The 24,502-nt window shown below is 33.0% G+C and overlaps 1 protein-coding gene across 1 annotated transcript in view; it reads left to right on the top strand.

The window, feature by feature from the left end:
- The window catches only part of LOC134683170 (uncharacterized), a 37,550-nt gene extending 13,245 nt beyond the window's left edge, over positions 1 to 24,305 (top strand). Inside the window, exons 2-6 of the mRNA XM_063542288.1 lie at positions 10,909 to 11,815; positions 13,847 to 13,899; positions 16,062 to 16,196; positions 20,926 to 21,133; positions 22,160 to 24,305. Coding sequence (XP_063398358.1) covers positions 10,909 to 11,815; positions 13,847 to 13,899; positions 16,062 to 16,196; positions 20,926 to 21,133; positions 22,160 to 22,404 — 1,548 coding nt within the window. The 3' untranslated portion in view covers positions 22,405 to 24,305. The remainder of the gene's footprint in view (positions 1 to 10,908; positions 11,816 to 13,846; positions 13,900 to 16,061; positions 16,197 to 20,925; positions 21,134 to 22,159) is intronic.
- Positions 24,306 to 24,502: the final 197 nt, after the last annotated feature.

Below are 24,502 nucleotides of genomic sequence, written 5' to 3'. Positions count from 1 at the left end.
TTATACTATGTTTGCCATGTTGAAGTTAATATCCTCGTCAGCTCTCGTATATACAGATGCATAATATGTAACTCTTATTAAAACAAACGAAAAGACATATAGCGGTACCCCGATAAATAATGATGCGTGCACACAAATTTGGCTGGTTATCCTTTAACCTAACCATGGCATAGTAACCCGTATGTAGCCGAGAGAAGAAAAACAGATGCAAGAAAAGTGATGTCTTTTTCTTGCATAATGAAATTACTTACGTCACATGAAATTGAGTTACATCAAGAATTAGATTTTTTTTCTTTCTGTATGAAAAAATAGGCCAGGGACGACCTATCTCAGTCTTATCTGTCGTCCGGGGTCAGATCGTCCGACATGGTTATTTAGCATGTTCTCTCGTTTCAATTACCATAATTCAATACAAGCACCTCTCAATTATTTCAAATTAGTCTTAAAGTTCAACATCGATGTAAATTGGTCTAATCTCAGACATAGTTACAAAAGATTTAATGCGGCACTCACAGTTAACAACTTGTCAATCGATTTTAAGGTTTTAATTGGCAAGAATGAAATTGTTACCCAGGATTGAGGCCTGAATCAGCTTCGTGTAATTACATTGAAACCATAGATGGACTGGCATTCAGTGCTTCGAAACTGTAAAAGATAGATGCATCATTTATGCAATATTTAACTTTTATGTACCGCATCATTTAGAGCACTTCAATTGATTCGTATCAGCTGCACTCTTATCGACTGTGGAAGGTGATTGGCTCTGCAATCCATCGCTGGGTTAAACCAAAAACTTTGCAGTTGGAAGTTTTGCATTTCCTCTAGGATAGCATCATATTTTAGTAAAGAATGTTGCATTTCCACTAGGATAGTAATATTTATTTAGTAAAGTATGTCGCATTTCCACTAGAACAGCAATTTTTTTAGTAAAGAATGTCTCATTTATAAGTCAAAATATTCTGTCCGGACCTAGTGATATGTCCACTTCCCGATTGACTTCTCTGTTAGATGTTACATGTACATTGAAAATCTGACTATTCTTTTTGGCCTCTATTGTAAAACAGTCATTCATAAAATTGTATCATCTTTTCTTCTTTCATCTGAAAGTTATATTTGCCACTGAACTTTTTAATAAGTATAACAAAACAAAATCACTCAATTATTTGGTTTCAAATTAGACTCAATAGGATTTTAATTTACAATTTCGTATATGTATGGCTTCAATCTGAATCGTTGCTGGATAGATCAATATCTTTATTTTTCTGTGTTATAGCATACCAAAAATAAAGCCTTCCAATAATATATTAAAACCAAATTACTCGACAACATATACATCACATATATATTCAACAAGATGCATTGCAAATCCAATAAGTAACTGGAGGATTTATTAATGGTGAGCTAGTACAATGCAAAATTTCATATACTTTTCCTAATCAAAGAATACGGGACAGTTAGATACATAGATCAAGGGCATTCAGACGAGATTTATCATTGAGACAAATCACGCAGAATCATTCAAAGATATTTTAAAAATGTACTAAAGAATGCCAAGATCATGTTCTGCCACTGAAGTATCTGAGAAAATATGCATTTCGACAGCTGACCACCGTAGTACTATACACCTACAACTGCCCATTGTCTTGTACATGCCAAATAAACAGGTGCAATAACTGTCCGTTAAATGTAACTGAAATCAATTAGCTTGTCAGTTTCATAGATTTGATATGAGAAATTAAGACATATTAACAGAAGGCATGATTTAGAAAACTGGGGCCATTAAAAAGATTATGTTTGTTTGCCCTAACCTTAGATTCCTACCCCAAAACAGCTGCCTACACAAATCCTTTATTGTCCTGGTGTGATGTTAGATTCCTACCCCAAAACAGCTGCCTACACAAATCCTTTATTGTCCTGGTGTGATGTTAGATTCCTACCCCAAAACAGCTGCCTACACAAATCCTTTATTGTCCTGGTGTGATGTTAGATTCCTACCCCAAAACAGCTGCCTACACAAATCCTTTATTGTCCTGGTGTGATGTTAGATTCCTACCCCAAAACAGCTGCCTACACAAATCCTTTATTGTCCGGGTGTGATGTTAGATTCCTACCCCAAAACAGCTGCCTACACAAATCCTTTATTGTCCTGGTGTGATGTTTTATAATCAGATACGCGATGCGGTTTTTAAGGATACGACCATTTTATTTAAGGAGGGATAGGGGTGGGGTAGGAGTTTTTGGAGAATAACTTGGCATGGTAAACATAAATGACTTTGCACAAGGCATGATAACATAAATTATCTGCAACATAAAATGCAGGATATTTGAGGATATAAATGTGAACAAAAGTAAAAATAGATTTTCGCGCGACAAAGCCGTGCCGTAGAAAAAGTTGATAAATCTAGCGAAAAATCCAGTCAAGTTCCCAAGGTAACTTAATGGATAGCAACGCACGGATATACATGGTTTAGCCCCACTATGGGCTAAGGTTTTATTCAACGATGTATTCGAGGAATATACTAACTGTGATGTATGGGCTTCCTCATTGAACGCCGTACGGTGACCAATAGTGTTTTTTTTCACCTGTGTCATTTGGTCTCTTGTGGAGAGTGCCGGGTCTTATTTTCAATAGCACAACATTTTCTTATTATTTATAAACCTGTCATAATTAAGAAGCGATATTTATGATCTTAAAAAGTACGCCTCAGATTATATAACATTATTATTATGTCACGTTTAATTTATTATTTCCGTAACAAAACATTTCTCTTCTTTGGTCAACTTATTCCAATAAAGATAAAGCTGATTTACTGTGTAGACATTGTGTAATACAACAAAAATAAACACCGCCATTTTTATGATGCAAATCGGGTTTCGTCTAGTTTCACGGTTCGTTTAAAACATGCACGTCGCTGCCACTTCTGTGCAGACAAATTTTTTATTTGATTATAACTATGTAAATGATCTGCAGATTGTAAAGTGCACGATTAGTTCGGTATTGTTAGCAATAGATTGCCCACGCGAGATTCTAATATTGTTGGCAATGATCAGGACCGGGCTGGTCCAGGACTTTTGAAAGGGGGCGTAATTTTATTAAACAGATTATATACTAATGAGCGAAGTGAGACGAAACAATTTTAGACGATTGTATGCTAAATAATTATATAAATCGTGAAAAACATGATAAGATTTTTTTGCGATTAAAGGGGGCTGGTACGCCTTCAATGCACCTCCCAGAGGCGGATTTTGGGTTGGGACAGGGACCCCGGCCCCCCTTTTTTTGGAGATAAATGTGGTTGCTTATACATGTATATAGGTATCACTGAAGTATGACTGGTACGGGCCCTGTCTTAGGAAGATAGCGGGCCCCAACTTATGATTTTCTTGATCCGCCACTGCCACCGGTATGCCACATGTATAGAAAGAAGAAGAAAAACCAGAATGTATCATAATTGCACGTCTACCAAAACGATTGTTGTAAAGTAATGTGTTATGATATGTACCATACAAGTATGTCTTCATCTGCCTTCAATGCACTTAGTCTTAGTCGTATGCTAATGCATTTTTTTAGTGTTGCGTGTTTTCGGGTTGCTGTCCTGTGTCATTCATCCCATCTCTCTCGTTTATATGTTGAATCGTATACTTGTATCCCTCCATCGATTTAGTGTATTGTCTTTGATGTTAACAGCTTATTCTGTTTTTAAGTGGCACTTTGATAACAAATAGCTTTTCTGGACCTATAGTTTATCGATTCACTTAAAAAACTGCTATATCAATATATTATTTACTAAGTAGGATGATATACAATTTGAACATTGAGTTTAAAAGACATTCTGACATTGAAAAATCGTAAAGTGTAAATGCGTTTTTTGACCTGATTGTTATGATTTCAAAGAATAAGATAGGGGTCTAAGATTTGGGTTTACAGAATAAAGAATAATGTGGAGGGTAGGGTGCATTTTACAGGGCAACAAAATTAAGAATAGACAAAAATAGACAAAAATAATGGAGAATAATAGGGAAACAAGTGCAAGTTAAAGGCAACAAAATACAGAATAGAGAAAAATAAGCAAAATGAAGCAAAAAGAAAAGAGAATAATGGGTTGCTAAAATATAAAGGATATAGAATAATGGACAGAAAATATAAAATAATAAAAATATATATTTTTTTAATGGATACATATTTAAATTAAAGACCCTCTACCCAGATCCTTATGATTCACAAGTTGGACACGTAGTTCAAAAGACATTCTGACATAGAATAAATCAATAAGTTCGATGGCCGGATTTTACAAGTTATGTCCGGTTAAGTATAAGATTTATAATAGGTAACACACTGACCTACATTTAAGGTCGTGTGACGGTTATACACATATTGCGACAGAACTGACCTATATTTAAGGTCACGTCACAGTTATACACACATTACAATAAGAATTGATTTTAAATGTTTGAATTATAATTGTAAATTTAATATGTTTAACAGAACTGAAAAAGTCATGATATAAGACTTTGAGGTTCAGTATGGGGGGAGGGGGATCTTTTATTACGTATAAGTACTAATTATCGTCTTGTAAGGAAATTACTTGATTACTGATGTCACATTATTTTCTTTTAATTTATGTGAAATACTTTGCAATATTTTTTTACTCATACAAAATATTTTTTATTTGACCTCTGTTTTTAGTACATTGTATATTGGATTAAGATATTACCAGACAAACCCCATCACAGGCCTTACTAGAGGCATTTATATAAATATGTTTTGCATATTAAATAAACTATTGTTTTCCTGTCTGGAAATGTACATTTTTTTTTTATCGAAGTGTATTCTTAAGTTGATGGCTATCTTTTAATTACATAATAAATTGTTAATGAGACCTGGTATGATTTTAAATGAGACAACTACATGTACAAAATATGTATCCACCAAATACCAATGGACACATGACAAAGTCTTCAACGGACAATAGATTTATATAGAACTATAAACAAATGTACTTAAACACAAAGGTTGAAAAAACTTAAGTTGTTTATGAACTCATTTTTATATTGAAAACCTTTAATTTTTGATTTCGTCATCCTTCAGTTCTTGACCTGTATAAAACGATTTTCAAACAGAGACTTTCTGAAAACTATTGAACCAATAGAATGGGAAAATGTGACATGACTTCCAATGAGACAACTCTCCGTCCAACTCACAATTTAAAGTAAACCCTTATAATAGGTCAAAATACGGTCTTCGACATAGAGCCTTAGATCACACCGAACAGCAAGCAATGTCTATTTTCCATCTGATGAACAAATGAGTACCCATAATTCTTCAGGGGACGATCATTTGATATTTGTAGTCTCAGGAAGAGTTTAAAAATAAATGACATGTCTCTGTGACATTGTACCTTGCAAAAATCTTTTTACAGACTGCTTGATAAATAGATATCTTCAACCACAAAATGTTGCGGACATATAATTAGATTTACATATAATTATAAATAGCACTACCAGTTTCTTATATATAGTGATCAAATAAACAAAGGAGAGGATTGAAGTTGTCGCATAAAAAAGGATAACTACTGTAACAGTTAAAAAGTATACACCTCAGTATTCATTTAAAGAAAATATATATATGCAACGCTATTTTTAAACACGCTGTAGATGTTGTCAAAACTGTATCACTATTTCATATCTTATATTTCATATCGTCATGATGATTCAGTCGACTGTAAAATTGTTTTTAAAATGACTAAAATTCACTTTTTATGTTTTTAATTACTGCACTATAATAACACAACATACAGCTAATTGAGATGAAAACAATCAATTTCTGATACAGATCAATCAAATTTCCCACAATACATCTGTACAACAGGAAACGCGGTTGATAAAATCAGAAATTATTTTATATTATTGACGTTATGTATCATTGCAAAAAAAGTTTCATTGCAATAAACAACAATTTAATTAGTTTTTGAGTTTAAAGAGAAAAAGAAAACATTGATTTTCTTGAAGAATACTCAAATTATTTTGCTCCAGCACAGACATTGTGATTGTAATGGACGCTTGATAATTGATCAGCATCGCTTAGCAACAGCAATTAATAATGGTTCTCTTTCATTTTCAATGGCTTTTGTACCTAGATCTAATCTCGATTGGGGTCGCTTGAACGTTTTCAACACTGTTTTTTTTTCATCATGAAGCTTCAACGTTTTCTTTGATGTTGATGCAGATGTCACTAAACACGTATCAAGATACAGTATAACTGACCATCTAAACCACTTAAGTTTTGGATTTTATACGTTTTTGCAATGAACCATAACAAAAAATGTGTTTTATCAGAATTCCTTCTCAAGACAGATGCCCATAATGACCAGGAAACAAATCTTTTTTATCCAAATTAATCTTATCCGCTTCTCTAGGGTCATGAAGGTCAATTGAGACTTTTATGTTTTTAAACAACTACTTTAAGCACGGGTTGTGTCTAATACGTTAATGCAAACAAGATAAAAGGAAAGTATATATGCAATTATGATATTTTAAGGTTGATAAGCGAAAACGGTTTGTTGCTGCGCAAATTTAAAATGTAGAGGAATAAATACGGTGACCTATACTAAGTCTTGTTAACTTCCATGTCATTTGGTACCGTGTGGAAGGTTTTCTCATTGGTAATTATGTCACATCTTATTGTTTCTAAGAAAATTGTTCTTTTTTCACATCAAGCAATTTTCGGAGGGGGAATGCTACGAGATTAGCACCAATGCGACAGCAACCCAGAAACGACACAGCAACAGTAGGTCAACAGGGCTAAAATTTATATTTTTCCTTGCCAGCGAAAAATTAGCATAAAATGTTGTATTACAGCAACGTGTATGCCATCAGTGGCAGTTCCAGGACAAGACTGAGGGTGTTCACCCCCTTCTATATAGGAAAAAAACCTTTAAAAATCATGGTTCTCCCGATTTGTATGATTCGAAAATTTGACCAAAAAAAAACTGAAATTAATATTTAAATCCGATAATCATCTAACTCGCCAACTCCTGGAGAATCATTTGTCTAAAAGAGGCTGTGTTGTTTTCAAGGATATAATTGGATTATCTTAAAGCAATAGTTATCAGAGACTGAACAAGACACGTGAACCAAAAGTTATATATTGACTCATTTGACTTATATCTTCTTTATGTCGTATTTTTGTTGTATTTATTTATATTTTATTGTACAACGAAATGATTTTTTGTAGATCATAAGTAATGCGTAATAGATGTGTATGAATTAAATGACAATTAGTCACTTTTATGATTTCTATAACTTATATTAATATATTAAAATATCGTTTCCTTGTATCCTTGTTTACTCAAGCGTCAACTTCTTATATTAAATGATGCATAGGGCTTTGATTGAAAAAAAAACCTGTTGATGACATATTTATTTGTACATAAATGTCTAAATATGCGAATTAGGTGAGCTTTTATAAGATCATTTTGTCATTTGAGACGTTTTTATTTGAGATATTATATATAGTTCCAGATTCAATGACCTTATAAACTAACCAATGCTAATGTGCTTTGCATTATAATTATCATAATGAATGACAATTGTTACATGACGTTTGAAAATAGCATTGATATTTCATAACTGCTTTCAAGATCACAACCTTCAAATAAGTTTTTAAGAACATATAAATCAGAAGATGTGGTATGATATGTTATTAGAAAAATTCGAATCATATTGTGATGTTTGGAAAATGAAAGTCAATGTAGATAAGACTAAAATCATGATTTTTTGCAATGGTAGACAACCTGCTGATCTTAAATTTAATTATAGTAATACTGATTTAGAAATTGTAAATGAGTTTAATTATCTTGGGATTTATTTTTCAAAAAATGGCTCATTTAAAGCAAACAAGAAGCATCTCGCAGAAAAGGCGACGAGAGCCATGTATGAAGTTATCAAAAAGGGGAGAAAGCATGGCGTATCCATAAGCTGTCAATTAGATTTATTTGATAAATTGGTTAAACCTGTTTTACTTTATGGCTGTGAAATTTGGGGATTTGGAAATAATGATATATTAGAAAGGGTTCACTTGAAATTTTGTAAACTTCTACTACATCTTAAATCTTCTACCCCGAATTGTGTTATATATGGAGAATTAGGACGTTATCCTATTATTCTAACATGACGTCCTTCAAACGCTTTGAGTACACACCCGTGGTAAAATATGAATATATTGCATTGGCTGTTCCGATCGTACTCCCACGTCATATGTTTTTTTATGAATGAAGTACCCGACGTCATAGAATAATGACGTTATAATTTAAGCATTTTACGGGAAAATACACGCTTTTGATACCGAATATCATCACAACAAGGAAACGTAAACAAACGATGCTAAAATGTGGTATAAGCCCATCTTTTATATACATAGAATACATATAAGTAAGTTATCATTAAAATTCATCCAAATCTATCTAAATAAGTTTTGTGAATAGTTTGAGCATGTCACTTATTCTGTTTGCTCCGTTCTTTTACGCCAATCTAAAAGTGCGTTAATTTATGGGAACGGCAAATAATGGCTTCCACCTAGAGCGCTTCGATCTACAAAAAATGCCGTATTTGTCCTATTAGAATCGAAATAATTCATGGGGGCTTGAATATATCTAGATTTTACCACGGGTTGTCCCTTTATGCCGATATTTTACCCCTCGCTATCGCTCAGGGTAAAATATTTGTCATAAAGGGCCAACCCGTGGTAAAATAACGATATATTCAAGCCCCCATGAATTATTTCTTAAGTTTAGATATCAAGGTTCGCATGATTTCATACTGGGCGAAACTGATTTTTAGCAATCCCAGTAAATTATCAGCAATTGCATACAAATTAATGTTTAGTTTATATCATGGAATTCTATCATGACGTCCTTCAAACGCTTTGAGTACAGACCCGTGGTAAAATATGAATATATTGCATTGGCTGTTCCGATCGTACTCCCACGTCATATGTTTATTTATGAATGAAGTACCCGACGTCATAGAATGATGACGTTATAATTAAAGCATTTTACGGGAAAAAACACGCTTTTGATACCGAAAATCATCACAACAAGGAAACGTAAACTAACGATGCTAAAATGTGGTATAAGCCCAATTTTTTTATGTACATAGAATACATTTAAGTAAGTTATCATTAAAATTCATCCAAATCTATCTAAATAAGTTTTGTGAATAGTTTGAGCATGTCACTTATTCTGTTTGCTCCGTTCTTTAACGCCAATCTAAAAGTGCGTTAATTTATGGGAACGGCAAACAATGGCCTCCACCTAGAGCGCTACGATCCAAAAAAAAATGCCGTTATTGTCCTATCAGAATCGAAATAATTCATGGGGGCTTGAATATATCTAGATTTTACCACGGGTTGTCCCTTTATGCCGATATTTTACCCCTCGCTATCGCTCAGGGTAAAATATTTGTCATAAAGGGCCAACCCGTAGTAAAATAACGATATATTCAAGCCCCCATGAATTATTTCTTAAATAATGTTAAACTTTATTGGATGAAATGTATAGAATTTATCCTTAATGAAACTGGTTTATCTTATGTATGGTTATCTCAAACTTGTGTAAATGAAATTTGGTTAAAGACTGTTGTAAGAACATCTCTCCAAGATCAATTTAAACAAACATGGTACTCAGATATTCAAACGAGCTCAAAAACATTAAATTATCGCCTTTTTAAGGAACTTTTCGGATTCGAAAAGTATTTAGACATTTTGGAACCCCGTGATATTTATACTTTGTGTCAATTTAGACTCATTAACCACAGATTACCTATAGAAAGTGGAAGATGGAAAAAAATTCAGAGCGATAAAAGAATATGCGAACTATGTGACTTAAAAGATCCTGGAGATGAATTCCACTATGTAATGAAGTGTAAATTTATGGCTATAGAAAGACAAAAGTATATCGCTAAAAAGTATATTGATTATCCAAATATAATTAAATTTAAGGAAATAATGAATATGAAAAAACAATCATATTTAAAAAAGCTATGTACATTTATAAGGCATATTAATTCATGTGTGTGTTCTCCTGGCTAAACTCAACTTATACATGTATTTGTAAATAGTGTACATATTTTGTTTTCTCTAATTTATAACTGTGTTATTTATTACATGTAACTTCTGTATACCATTGTATTTACGAAGGTTTGTCAGAATAAAGATATATTGCCAATAAGACAACTATCCACAAATAAACAAAATGACACAAACATTAACAATTATAGGTCACCGTACGGCCTTCAACAATTAGCAAAGCCCATACCGCATATAGTCAGCTATAAAAGGCCCCGATAAGACAATGTAAAACAATTCAATAGTTTGGTATGCTGTCTTTTTTTGGCCATAAAGATTATGTGTAGTGCAATTGTTTGGACTAACATGTGGTGCACTTTTTGGGACTAACATGGGGTGCACTGGTTTGGACTAACATGTGCTGTACTTCTATGTGCTGCACTGGTTTGGAGACTTTGGACTTCCATGTGCTGCACTTGTTTGGACTTTCATGTGCTGCATTTGTTTGGACTTCCATGCCCTGCACTCTTTTTGGACTCGCACGTGCTATAATTAATTCGACTTATAGGAGAGATGGCGTATACATACACAGTTCTTATTGTTTCGTTTACTTAGCCCGAACCCCGGGGCTAAAACAGACAATACACGTAAATCTTTGTAAACAATACGTTTCATTGTTAGCCTTGATATAAAAAAAAAAGGCAAAACTCATGTCATGATTTTAAATAGTGAACGATTGATTGATTAATTTGATTGATTGATATCTATGATCTGGATATAAATAAATCTATGTACATGTATTTTAATTATATGCATTAAAATATGAACTAATTTTCTTTCCACAGATGTACAGTGAAGTCTGGACTGGAAACTTTCCTTTAGAGTGTCGAAAATGTAAAGCAGGATTTTATGTCAATGAGATATGTGATCGCGGGGATAATAATACCCATGATACAATATGTGCAAAGTGTGTATCCGGACATTTTATGTCACAAAATGACCATTTGAATACAGTTTGTACTGTTTGTTCCGTCTGTGCGCCTGGGCATTATTCAGACGCTCCATGTTCCACTATAAGTGATACAAAATGTCAGTCATGTGATATTGAGGCTGACACCGAAAGTTTTACGACATCTTGTTCAAAAGTCCCCCTGGCAAATTTAAATATAAATGGGGGCGGTGTTATGTTAGATAGCTTAGAAGAACCCGGATCTGGTTCTGACGAATCTTTTGAGGTTTTGCCTCAAAATGTCAGTATCATAAACGCTGAATTGATTGCTTCCGAAAATGAAACGGAAGGGAGTGGTGAGGTTATTTTAGATATCCCTACTTCGAATCAAATAGTTCTTGAAGGAAAACCACCATCATCCCACAATGTATCAGATGAGGATTTGATACCAGTTTCAGTCAACCCAACAACGATTCCAAAAATAACAACAGGAAAACCACCATCATCTCACAATGTATCAGATGAGGATTTGATACCAGTTTCGGTCAACCCCACAACGATTCCAAAAATAACAACAGGAAAACCACCATCATTAAAAAATGACACTGAACCTTCAACTACGACTACAGTAAAACCTACAACAAGTGCGCCGGTTACAACAACAACAGAAAAAGAAAAAGAATTAGATTTTGGTGTTGGAATTAAAATAACAGAAGCCAAAGGAGATGAAACGAATAAAGAAGACAATGAAGAAAATGTTTACGTCCCTGTCCAACTTGACCAACCAACAACAAATCCCAAAGGTATACAAATGTTTTGTCGATATCTAAGAGTTATCCTTGTCCGTCCTTACTTCTATCAGTTCTCACGTCCAACAATTGCTTTCCGTTCTCGAACTTTCGGTTGCTTCAACCAAATGTTATGAAACGTATACAAAATGTTTAAAACAACAAAACACACAGTCAAATATAAATTGCGTTACCTTTACCATTGTATTTATCTTTAATCTTTTGAAGGTTCGAAAGGTTCATATCATATAGTCTATAGAGTATTATTTTCTCATTTTTCCCCCTTCAAATGTATGTGTTTTCTTTCTACGCTACGTTGCTGTTCCTTAATGGAGAAGTGTATTTATTTTTTATCTTTTGGTAAATCACGACTCCTTGGGTTTTTGTGTATGTATACTGTGTCACCTGTCGGGTCGACAAAAAGAAAAAAAAATATTCGCTTATGGAAACGCTTTCGCTTCTACTTGTAACCTACCTTAAACATTGACCACTAACGCTAAAGAAAAATATATAGCTAAGTCAAATGTGGTAAATTGAAATAGTTTGATTGATTTAAACCACAAACCTAGTATAATATAATGTCACTCAGTTGTATCAGGAACTAATTAGCGTTTCTTTGACAGGCTTCATATAGTCTTTCAAGCAATAAAAAATATAAATTTCCCATTCACTTCAAAAGAAATATAAATTCAGGACGACTTAATTTCACCAAACATATTTAGTAATAAAACGTATTAGACGTTGTAATTGTAATAACTTCAAAAAGAAGATCAATGGTCTGTTTTCAAATTACAGGCTTTGGAACCAATTTAATATTTGTTTGACAAAGGGAAACAACTCTATTACAGAATAAATTATTTTTGGCAAAGGGAACTAACTCTAATGTAGAATAACTTTTTTTTTGACAAAGGGAAACAACTCTTTGTATTATATTAAACAAGTGGTGTTTGGCTAAGGGAAACAACTTTAATGTAGAATATGTTATTTTTGTCAAAGGGGAACAACTCAATTTGTAGATTAACTGATTGTTTGACGAAGGGTATAATGGACAAAAAGAATAAAGAAAATAAAAAAAATGGCCTAAAATTTAAGAAAGAAAAAAATTAAGGAAAGAAGTACACACTCATCAAGACCCTCATTTATATATTTCCCAGCTATCAGACATACAATTGACACCTTAATTAGAATGTTCACGACACGAATCATGTATAAAGGTTGAATAAAAAGATAATAACATAGCAATTACAGTGAATATTTTGAACCCATTGCCATATATCGTTCTGAATATGAATGAAATATTTGCCACTGGATTGCAAGCAAATCTGGATTGAATTGTTGATAATTTATCAGATTCACTCGTGGTCAATGCTAAGTACTCAATAAGAAGAAGAAACACGAACGTATACGAGTCGAGTCATATAAAAATGAACATGGCGTTAATTTGCTTAAAATGGAAAACTTGCTTACAAACTTTTGTTGTTTTTAGAAAAGCAAGAATGAAAAAACTGAGATGAGGGCTGGCCAATGCATTTAAATAAATACTGCGTAGCTTTTAATTCCGTAATTGTAAATAGTTTAAGAGAGACAAAAAAAAGGAACGTTTTGAACCCCATTCCAAAAACATATCCATGCAATGCATCAAATTTAGTTGATTTCCATTACCAAATTAAAAGAAATCTACATGGAATTATATATATACATTTCAATCAACCAGACGGAGTGCACAATGTCAGTTTATTCGCTATAGTATTATTTCACACAGAAAAATATTGATACTGATAAATAAATACAAAAACTCGTTGTTTGAAAGAAAAAAAACAACAGATAATGACTTTTTTATCAAGTTCAACGTGATTTAGTATTACTATCATATTGATATGAAAATTTAAGGAAATTTGTGATATGATCTTTGGTTTATCAAATGGAATTTTTCTGTAAACAATCTTAATGATTTTCGAATAGTTTTGTTCACACATAGTCCAATATTAGCTTGAAGCGGAGTAATTAGATTTTTTTGTTTGAAAGAAGTTTGGGGTTTTTTTTCAGACGAAAACAAAGCACCTTCGAGGTCAGCTATAGCGGAGAGAAAATCAGCTATGGTAAGTTTTTTTTTAATTAACTAAAATACTAGCAACAGTTACATATACATACGATATAAGTAAACTATTGACGTTAAGCACGTTATTGCGTCAATACCGTGAAATGCGACAGAGCAATTTGATAAATAGCTCTTCTATGAAAACTAACTAGTTCAGCTTTATGAAATGTATATCCATAGATTAGGCAGGTATTACTGTTTCCAAAAATATTAAAAATATTCTTTAACTTTTCATAATAGTTTCAAATAATGATACAAATATTACCAAAACGTCAAAAATAAGCGTGTCAGACGTAACAAATCATTCGCAAAATAACTTTTGCGGGAATTTTTGTGGTATAATAAAAAGTTTAAAATCCGCGAAAATTCGCATGAAAGATAAACTTCTTATATAATTCATGACACCATTGCTGTTTTTTTGTGTTGATCGAACAGTACATTTTTTTTTTCAAAAATGAATATTCCTCGCCATGGTCAGGTTTCTGAAAATGGTAAGTTATCAAAATTTATCGCTTTTTAAAATATCAGATGATATAAAATTTTGTTTTTATAAATTATTCCTACAAATGTGCTTAGATAGACCATTTCAAATCCGGAATTTTACAGCACTCGTACCACAAATAAAAACGCATTGGCCTCGGGAAAATGTCTTGCAAGATTGTCCAATGTCGAATTTCGCCGCTTTTTACAAAAACACTGTTAGTTTCAACGACATTTTATTAAATATTCAATTTGTAGCATATAAAACAGTGCTTTTTCGTAATTGTGCTTTCACCCCACAATACGATAACATACTTTTTGATAAGCTGTTAAGTCGAAATGACTTCGTTTTTTAACAAATCAAATGTCTTGCAAGTTTGTCCACCGAGCAATTTTTTTACGTTTTGAACGTTTTCGATTCGGGACGCTATACATATATGTGTTTCAAATTATTTCTAAAAGTTTGTTCTTTGTTTTTGTGTTAAACACCACATCATGTATAAGCGACATTTGTTGTACTTTATTGACCTGTCATCAAAGGTAGGAGAAGCCGGACATCAGGCGACCTTAAGTTAAAATAGTTGCAATAACTGTCGATCAGGATCGGAGTCGAACAAATCTCGCCAGCGTATACTTAAAATTACCATGCTTTTTATCACTTTATATGAACTCATTAATAAGGCCAATCATCCTCCTAGGCCATCGAATTTGAAAGCAGTTCGTATTATCATAAAAAAATTATGATATATGAACGATATTTCATTGTTTTTAAATAACAAGTACGGTTCGATTTTATGTTTTAAGATCAGAGGACAATACAAAATAACCAAATTACAAATTTCGAAAATAGATAGAATCATAGAAACCACGATAAGAACTGCAATATATAAAAGCAGTTATAATCAAATAGAAAATGAATAATTATCTAAAATGAAAAAAAACATATGGTAATTTGTCAATAAATAGGTAAAAAATTAACAGAACAGAAGAATTTCATATCCGAGACAGAGAGAATTAAATATTGTAAAGAGATAAAGAAACTAAAAAGAAAAGAGCAAAAAAATTAAAGTTACAATAATTATAAAGAAAAATACAACACAAGCCGAATCAGAAGTCCGAAAAGTTCATTTGATTGCGTATCTACCAGTAGCAAATATTTCATACATAGTCAAGACTTTGAAGTATCCATATCGATCAAAAATGATTACAATCAAAACGAACAAAGTATACTCGATTACCGACGTAAAACGTCAAATTTTGACGTTACCAATTGGGACGCAATATCGTGCGTAACGTCATTGCAATCATGTGCAACAAGACATTCCCAAATATCTGTATGTCATAATCTGGATCTTACGAAAGCAAACACAGAGGGTTAATATTACAACCCATGCATAACGAAACAATAAAGTGTACAAACACTTATTATGAATCATATCGTGCGAAACTACAGGTTGTATCCATTAACAAATACAATAGCATAGTTTTTATGTAATAAATATTAAAATTCTGAAAGTTGCTTCAACTTTTGGATTCCTCGGCACAAGAAAGCCATGTCTCTTCATATGTTTGCAATAAATAAACCAAAAAGCCACCGAGACGGAATTTTTTACTTCCGACTGAGATTAGTAAATTTCCAAAAGAGCATTTCACATTTATAATAACTGTCATCTTTAATTTCAGACTGATGACAGTGATAAAGTGTCCATTGGAATTGTTATTGCTGTAGCCATTATTGCCGCCATTGTTTTCTTTGTAATTGGTTTTATTGCCAGTAAATACTGTAGGAGGAGACGACAGTCGATGAAACTGATGACTGTAAGTTTTGTTTAGTGTCATGCATCCTTGGTAATATAATTGTGTTTACAATTTATATCATCCATCATACAGTTAGCCGTTTAAGAATTCAAAGGATTATGGGTAATATGATTTGTGCACACAAAATGATGAAAATGGCGTTACGAAATCAGTTGTGTGTCCTTTTCTTTTAGGACGTACAAGATGTGAGCTTTTGAAAAATATTACCCTAACGCCTTTAAATAAGTATGATATATCAGTAATACAATAACAGTCTCTTTTTTTATATATATATATCTTTATTTATTTTTACAACGGCTTCACCTTCCAATAGTTATATCTTTAGAACCAGAATTCTAATGCAATCTTTATCTGATTGTTTTCATTGGCGAAAACTAACCATCAAACCCACAATTGGCATACTACGCGTCTCAAGTCAAATGCATTAGCGACCATCAAATCGTCAATTGACGGCGGCAACCTTTTATCTACAGAACTATTATTCACTAAACTATATATATGTTCATTGGCGGATCCAAAAAATTGCATGAATGGGGCTCCACTGACAGCCAAAGAAGCGACCCGCTTCCCCTGCCCCCCCCCCCCCCCCCCAATACGAAACCAAATGTTGGAAACTCGGTCAGTAAACAAGGACGTAGATGTTTGACGTTTGATCGATCATCAGGATATAAGAACTGAAAAATAAAACAAAAAACATTTTTATTGATCTTCATGCATTTTGTCAAAGTGACAACAAATGCAGTTACTTGACATTTAGCCCTGCATATTTATACGATTTTAATGAGCAAATTTGAAATATTAAAAAAAAACAAGAAATATAAATTTGTTATTGCCTCAACATTCATATGCAAATGTATGCGACACAACTTGAGTTTCATCTTCATAAATAACACATTGACAGAAGTAACGTAGCGATTTTGCAGGATTCGTTCGACTTGTATTTTTATCATGAATGCTTAGAGCTGAAACATTGGTCAGTCAGTTACCCTCTTTTCATACTTTAAAACCTGACAACTCTCACTGTGTCATAACGTATAGCTTTATACTGTGAGGATGCGGTTTATCTAAAACTGAGAATGATAGACAGAAAATCAGGGGTATGGGTAAAATAGAGAAAAAGAAGTCAAAACAAAACAATAGAGAATAGTGCTGAAAATCAATCGATATAGAAATTAAGGAACCCCTTCATACCCTCTCATACTGAAATAAAATAATGAGTTAACAATTTAATGGGTTGTATCCAGTTTTAATACAAGAGCGTAAAATACATGTACATGTATATAGGTTTAACATATGTTAAGCTGTAATGTATTGTGGAAACTGAACTTTGAGCAGTCCGACATCATCATTTTCCAAATATAATTAAATTTCACCTTCAGTGAAATGTCGCGTCGTTCGTACACATTGTACATTGTTCGCAATGTTGATGGATGATCCTAATTACGGAATTGGCAGCTATATATTTCAGTGAGTTGGAACTGTTCTGTCTAAAACAGGAATCTTTATTGACACTTTGGAAATAATCGAAATGCATTTATCGTAATATATAAAAGTGTTGACATTTTCAGTTTTTGGAATAATTGAGAAGATAGGTCAAACGTTTTTCAATAAATAAATGAGTCAAAAATTATTTCACCCTCATCCCCCCTCTAAATAGAAAGTCATTATAGCATGGTGTAACCTCCTTTAAGTTGGTCATTGTATGATCAAGTGCGGTAAAAACACCATGCAATGTATATTCTGTTCAAGAGGTTTGACATGAAAGTTCTTTTCGGATATTACTGAGGCCCCTCATGGGGGGGTCCTAGTAATCACATAATCACCATTTTTTTGCCAATATAATCACATAATCATTAAATATTTGCTTATCTTTAGTAATCAAATAATCATAAACTAAAAATACAGTCCTAGGTAATCAAATAATCATGAAATATTTGGCTTAATAATCAAATAATCATTAAAAAAACGGCCAAGTAATCACATAATCAAAAACCCCATGAGGGCCCTCCTTACTGAAAACTCCGTCAGGTGACATATATAGTATTATTTCTGAGTAGCCCTTTGATAGGCATGAGTGTACAAATAGTGAAAACTTTGCGTTATATAGCCGATGAAGTTCAATTATCATGTAATGAACTGAAATATTTTTTTCAGACACCAACTTTGTGTGGAACCCATTCGTTACCGTTGTTGAGATGGTCTTTATTATTAGATATTAAATGTACTACATGTATACTATCAAGTACAGGAATATTGTAATACTATCATTAATATTATAAAGTTTCCAAATCTACTATAAATACATGTATTATGCCTAAACAAACATTAACGATATTAAAACTGTAAACTTGCATGTAAAAAGACTTGTAAATTAGCACTTCTCCGACATTGTGTGCCAAATTCGTTATAACCGCACTTCCGAATCTAGTTTTAAAACATACGGACGACTTTGTAGAAAACACTTTTTCACCCTTATGCAAACAGAGATGAATTAAATGTTCATGTAATTTATTGCAACTTGTGATGTAATCTTCGTACAAACAAATGTTTAACTTCTTTGGTAACCAGATTATTCCGACATAATAATGTAAATTACGAGACTGAAAACCTTGTCTGACCTTCGTCTGTTGGGTTCTTTTCAAGGTCAGAGAAAATATTAGCACTTGAAAGTAATTTATATGCTCTGTTTTTAACATGCGAAGTCTTTTAAAGTCCCTGACTTAATTTCTACTTAATATCTTACAAGGAACGAATTGGGTATTCGCATGAGATGAAATCCTTCGTTTTGAAGGTCTGTCGGAATGAAACTGAATTTTACTTAGACATGCAGAGGTGCATTTTATGAATGTGAGCATCATGCATGACACATGCCTTGTTAAAAAGAGTATACAAGCTCTTTGAATATTTAAAGGTTCTCAGAAAAAAAGTAATTATTATTTCTAACTGGCAAAATAGAGTGTCACTCACTGATCACTGCCATTCATTCATTGCTCGGCATTAGAGTATGCCATAGACAACTTTGCCCGAACCGGTAATACCTTAAGTGCAATAAATGTATGCTGGGTTGCGTTCAATATCGTAGCAGCTACATAGAGCTGCGTAGATTTTCGACTACTGAATGTGATGCTAGCCTAGCTGCTTGCTAAATAGACCTAGCTAGCAGGTAGGATAGCTTCACGTTCGGTAGTCAAATCTCTACGTTGCGGGTGAGGCTGATAATTTCATACAGGCAACCATCTGGAAAATTAAAGCTGTTTTACATGTACAAGTCCGACATGGTGATCAATAGATTTTGAATAGTAGGGTAAAATGAGTATACCAATCAGCTTGTTTTCACACGTTGTTGTTCTTATGAGTCGACCTGTTTTTGTTCTTATCCGTAAAGGCATAGGGATCAAAATTTGAGAACGCAACCACGAGACCACCTAGACAGTATACATGTATTTGAATTGAGCAAATTTGTTAAGGGCATGGGACTGGCCTATTTAACTGTATTCTTTTAACAAGACTTATTGTGACTGATTCCTCGTGTTTAATATTTGTATCTCGATCCCTGACTGAAGTCTAATCTTAGGTTCACCCCTTAATATTGACATCCATTCTTTAAATGTCTATTTCTATACAGTAGCATATCTAGATATCAGATACATCTTCAGTTATTTATGGAAAATTCGGTGAATTAGACAAATATAGTTTGTTGCATGTTTATTGTACAAGGCACTGCAAAAACCGAAAAAAATCCAGAATGAAATGTTCTATATATATAAGACTTGAACCTTTATCCAAAAGTTAGCATGCATGCGTGTTTTCATTACGACAATTCAGAGAATCTATTTCAATCGGCAATGAATTCTGTCACTGGAAATATATTTCAAACGTCAAAAATATCTGTCATTGCATAGAATCTATTTCAAATTGATATCATAAAATTGCTGACATGTACATTAAAAAGTTTTATCTATCCCCATCGATCTACTATTGTGTGAAATTTTAGCAGAGCTGAATACGTGTGACATTTAAAATTAATACCATGTCTATGAAACCCTCTAATTTATTAATATCCGCGGAATAATAGTTATTAGTTACGCAATTTCTCCTTTTGTTGTTCTTGGTTCAAAGGTCGTAATGTTCTCTTGTGAAAGTCTCTTTTGGGCAATTAACTATACTGCGTGATGATTTCTAACCCACGCACACAAATAAAACTTGATTTCGAAACAGTTTCGAAATTTTTAGACAGCATAGGTATTTTTGTTCGTTTTGGCTTATAACATTTACGAGAAATATAGAAAACTACATCTAGAATCAACAAACGACTACCACTGAATTAAGGCTCCTGGCATATAGGCCAAGCACATAAACATATATACGACAATGTCGTATATATGTTTTTTGTGAGCGTAAGATATGTGTAACATAACAACATAAGAACTAGCTACTTAATAAAGTTGAAACTGCACCACACATACACACACACACAACCGAAAGACAATGCACACAAGGGACCGTTCTTGTACTACTTGTTGTTCCTATAGCTATAGTGCAAAGTCCAATTACATTAAAAAAATAAACAATATTTTCCTTGCAGACTGGAAATGTTTTTTAGATTGATAAATAGATTTTATAAGAAGGTTTGCTGTACCTATGTATCTTAACCAAACATTCGTTTCAAGTCTTGATATCAATTCTGAAATGGCAGTGAATAACTAGTTTTTATTTTTTTGTATTTCAGAAAGCACAAAAGAATGGCGGTCCCCATAATGGAAGTATCCCCGTCATGGTAGACGCAAGCAATACATACATGTCAAATGGTATCTATGACGAAATTGGAAAAGAGGCTAACGGAACATGTAGCAGTGAAAAACTAGATGCAATAATACCGCACGCAGTGGACAATGTGTACGCTATACCAAACAAGAGAACGAAACAAGTCCAGCAAGGTATGACGAGTTATAGTGCAGTCACACTGGGGATGGACATTAGAAAAAAGGGGCATCATATCACATAATAAACTACTTGATATAACATATGGAATAGAGCAAAAACACTCTCAATAAGTGAACATAAAAAAACACCCCAAAAAAATACAAAAAAGGAAGACATTCGCCAAGCGCCTGTGGTGTTTAGAAGAGGATAACAACAGTCATTGAAGGGGTCAACACGGTAAACTCGAAATGTTTTATACATTTTAAATTAGAGTGTGAAAATTTTCTCATAATATATAAAATGTCGAATACATTTTCCTGGTGTATAATAAATATGTTCATGTAAGGTTATTGGACAATGAAACATAGTATTAACGGTAAAAATAGCCTAATTGCGTGGTGTTTTAAATTTTAGTGCCTTGAGCCATATATCCCCTACGAAGCTATTTAATGTACTTTTACATGTAATACCCCTCAGATCGATATTTGTCACAATAAAACTTATTTACTACTTAATTATTTTTAACATAAGTTGAGGATTCTGTCCATCTTGAATATTCATCCATTGTCATGACTCAATAGCTTATTTAGAAAAGGTCACTGATACTAAATTTGAGCATAAAAAGGATCTATGATAAAAATGTGAAACAATTCTAAAGAGAAAATATACGGATATAAGTTAGTGACAATATACGGATATAAGTTAGTGACAATATACGGATATAAGTTAGTGACAATAAACGGAAAATAAATAACATAAAATGTCAATTACTTTTACATTAAACTGACGGGTTGCCGTATCTGCTACAACTAGAAGAAAGATCACTCAAGTTGCAGTGGCGGATCCAGGGGGGGGGGCGGGGCCGGAACCCCCTTTTTTGACGATCAATTCATTTGAATGGGGACATTTATAGTTGGAAACCCCGTCCTTTTGTCCTGAGTTAGGAACCCCTCTTTTTAGAATGGCTGGATCCGACTCTGAGTTGTTACCCCTTTTAAAGCAGTTAGCGATTCTTTTAAATGTATAATATTATTTTTCAGACATTAAATATATTGATGAAACAACTGATGACGAAAGCAAAGAAGGTGATAAGTTGTTAGGAGGCAATGAAACAGAAGATGACAATGAGGACGTCAAAACACCAACTCAAAATGGCGACATTTCCGTTTCCGGAACACCAGCCGTAACAACCAATGAATCTAGTCCTATGTTGAATGAAATACAATTGGAGATGGAAAATAATATAGAACCTCCTAAAGAAACAGATGCCCTTGTGGAATCTTGAAAATTGGATCGTTGACTTTTTTGTTTTTTATTTCACGCAACGGACACTAAACAACTGTACATTGCTTTAGGTCAAAAATCAAACAAGCTAGATGACAATTTAACAATAAGTGCTTTATAGCCTCAAAGGCATTTTCACATAATGTGCAATATTTATTCTTTCATATGACAAAAGCGAATCAAATGTGTGATAGATCCTATATATAATTTCATGACAAAACTTGTGTATATATATAGTATTGACTTTTTCATCAGAGAGAGAGAAAATCTGGAAATAGACTGACGTTTTAATATGTTTCAATCAGTATTTTTGCTTTTATTTCGATATAGGCGTTTTCGTAATATGAACTATTTTTTTGCGGTGTGTTATACTTGTTTGATTGTAAATTTATAATACATGACTTGTGTAAAAGTAATCCTGTTCCTTTGATGTCAAATTAGATTTATTTAATGTTTTTTATTTATTCAAGTGCTTTTAATGAAATAATGTTTCTGGTCATTATGATAGATGATATAATTAGAGAGATTTTTTTCTACAGGAAATTTAGATAAAACAGAATTGTATATTTAGATAATACATAATAAAAATTGGGTGTTGGATGTACTAAAACCGGATATTTGCATGAAATATACATTAATATAATGTAAAGATAATATAAATCGTCAATCTAGAGTAAATAACAAGAAATTATTAAAAAGTGTGCATGAATATCGAAGACAAAGAGATTTGTCGGGAAAAGAGAGAGCGTGCATAAGAATCGAAGACAAAGAGATTTGTCGGAGAGAGCGAGCGAGCGTGAGAGAGAGAGAGATAGATGGAAAATGAAAGAATGGGCGTAATCGAGTAGGAATGCACAATGATTATTGTTTAAGTTTTGGTGTTTAACACCACTCTAAGCACTAAAATAATTGTCTATAGCATGTCGTACAGTTTTATAGGTTGAGCAAGTCGGGAACCACCGACCTTCTGCAGTATAACTGTCAATCTTAGTCAATTAACATTGGAGCCGAACGCAACTTCTAGGTATTGGTTCGAACTGAAGCGAATTCAAAATGAAAACTACAAGCAATCTATACGATTGAAAGGGTGTAGTTCAATAGTTACTAATATATGTTTCGTTTATGTTGTTTTCTTCTTTTTAATCATTTATATAAATGCATCGTTGAAGTAAGATTTTTAGCGTTTTTTCGTTAATGTTTGCATTGTATATGTAGCATTGTTTTTCATTGTTTCAGTCTCATGTCGAAGATAGTGTTACGTTTTGGAAGTTGAATTGTGAACTAATCATTTCAAATTTATTTGCATTTTGCTTTGTATTTATAAGCTGCTGTCGATTTTATTTGAATATTTGAAAAATTCCTCAAGCTGTTCATGATAATGTCCACGTGTTCTCTTCCTATCATAAAGTGGACACTTTAAAGTTTTGTTTATAATTAATAAACCTAATAAAAGTCCAAAACTGGTGGACAACTCATTTTTTTAAATTCATAAAATCTTTAAAAAAAAAATCGTTTTGTTCTCATTAAACTCCATGCTCAACGATTTTTATTAAACGTTCTTCATAAATAGTATATTCACAGAATATTTTGAGTTTTTAGTATACATTGTCGGTTTCCGTCCACAAAGTCGTTAATGGATGAAAATTTTGTATGTTGTTCGAATTAATGTTAAAAAAAAATTGATACATTTACGTGTATATATACGCATCTGTATATATTTCATGTATATCGTTGTTTTTTGTTTTTTGTGTTTAGTACACTGTACGGAGGGTCTAGAGGGAGAGTTACATGAACTAAAAATAGGTGAAACAAGTATTATTCCACCAAGGAAATAAATTTGGACTCATTCTGCATGCATTACCATGGTACAAACTCATAGGGGCGGATCCAGGAGGGGGGGGGGGGGGGGGCTGGTAGGACCGCCATCCCATTTTTTCGTAGGAGAAATTTGGTTGATTATATAGGGAATCAGTGAAGCATGACTGTATCGGTCCACTCTTATGACGGGCAGTGCCCCCCCCCCCTTATTTCAAGTTCTGGATCAACCACTGTAACTTAGCATAACTGAGTTTTTGTTTAAACTTTTTTACGTCGTTGGA

Source organism: Mytilus trossulus, chromosome 9 (genome assembly GCF_036588685.1).
Source record: "Mytilus trossulus isolate FHL-02 chromosome 9, PNRI_Mtr1.1.1.hap1, whole genome shotgun sequence".
Classification (NCBI taxonomy): domain Eukaryota; kingdom Metazoa; phylum Mollusca; class Bivalvia; order Mytilida; family Mytilidae; genus Mytilus; species Mytilus trossulus.
The sequence above is the reverse complement of the archived record's forward strand: the minus strand, read 5'-3'. Positions and strand labels throughout refer to the sequence as shown.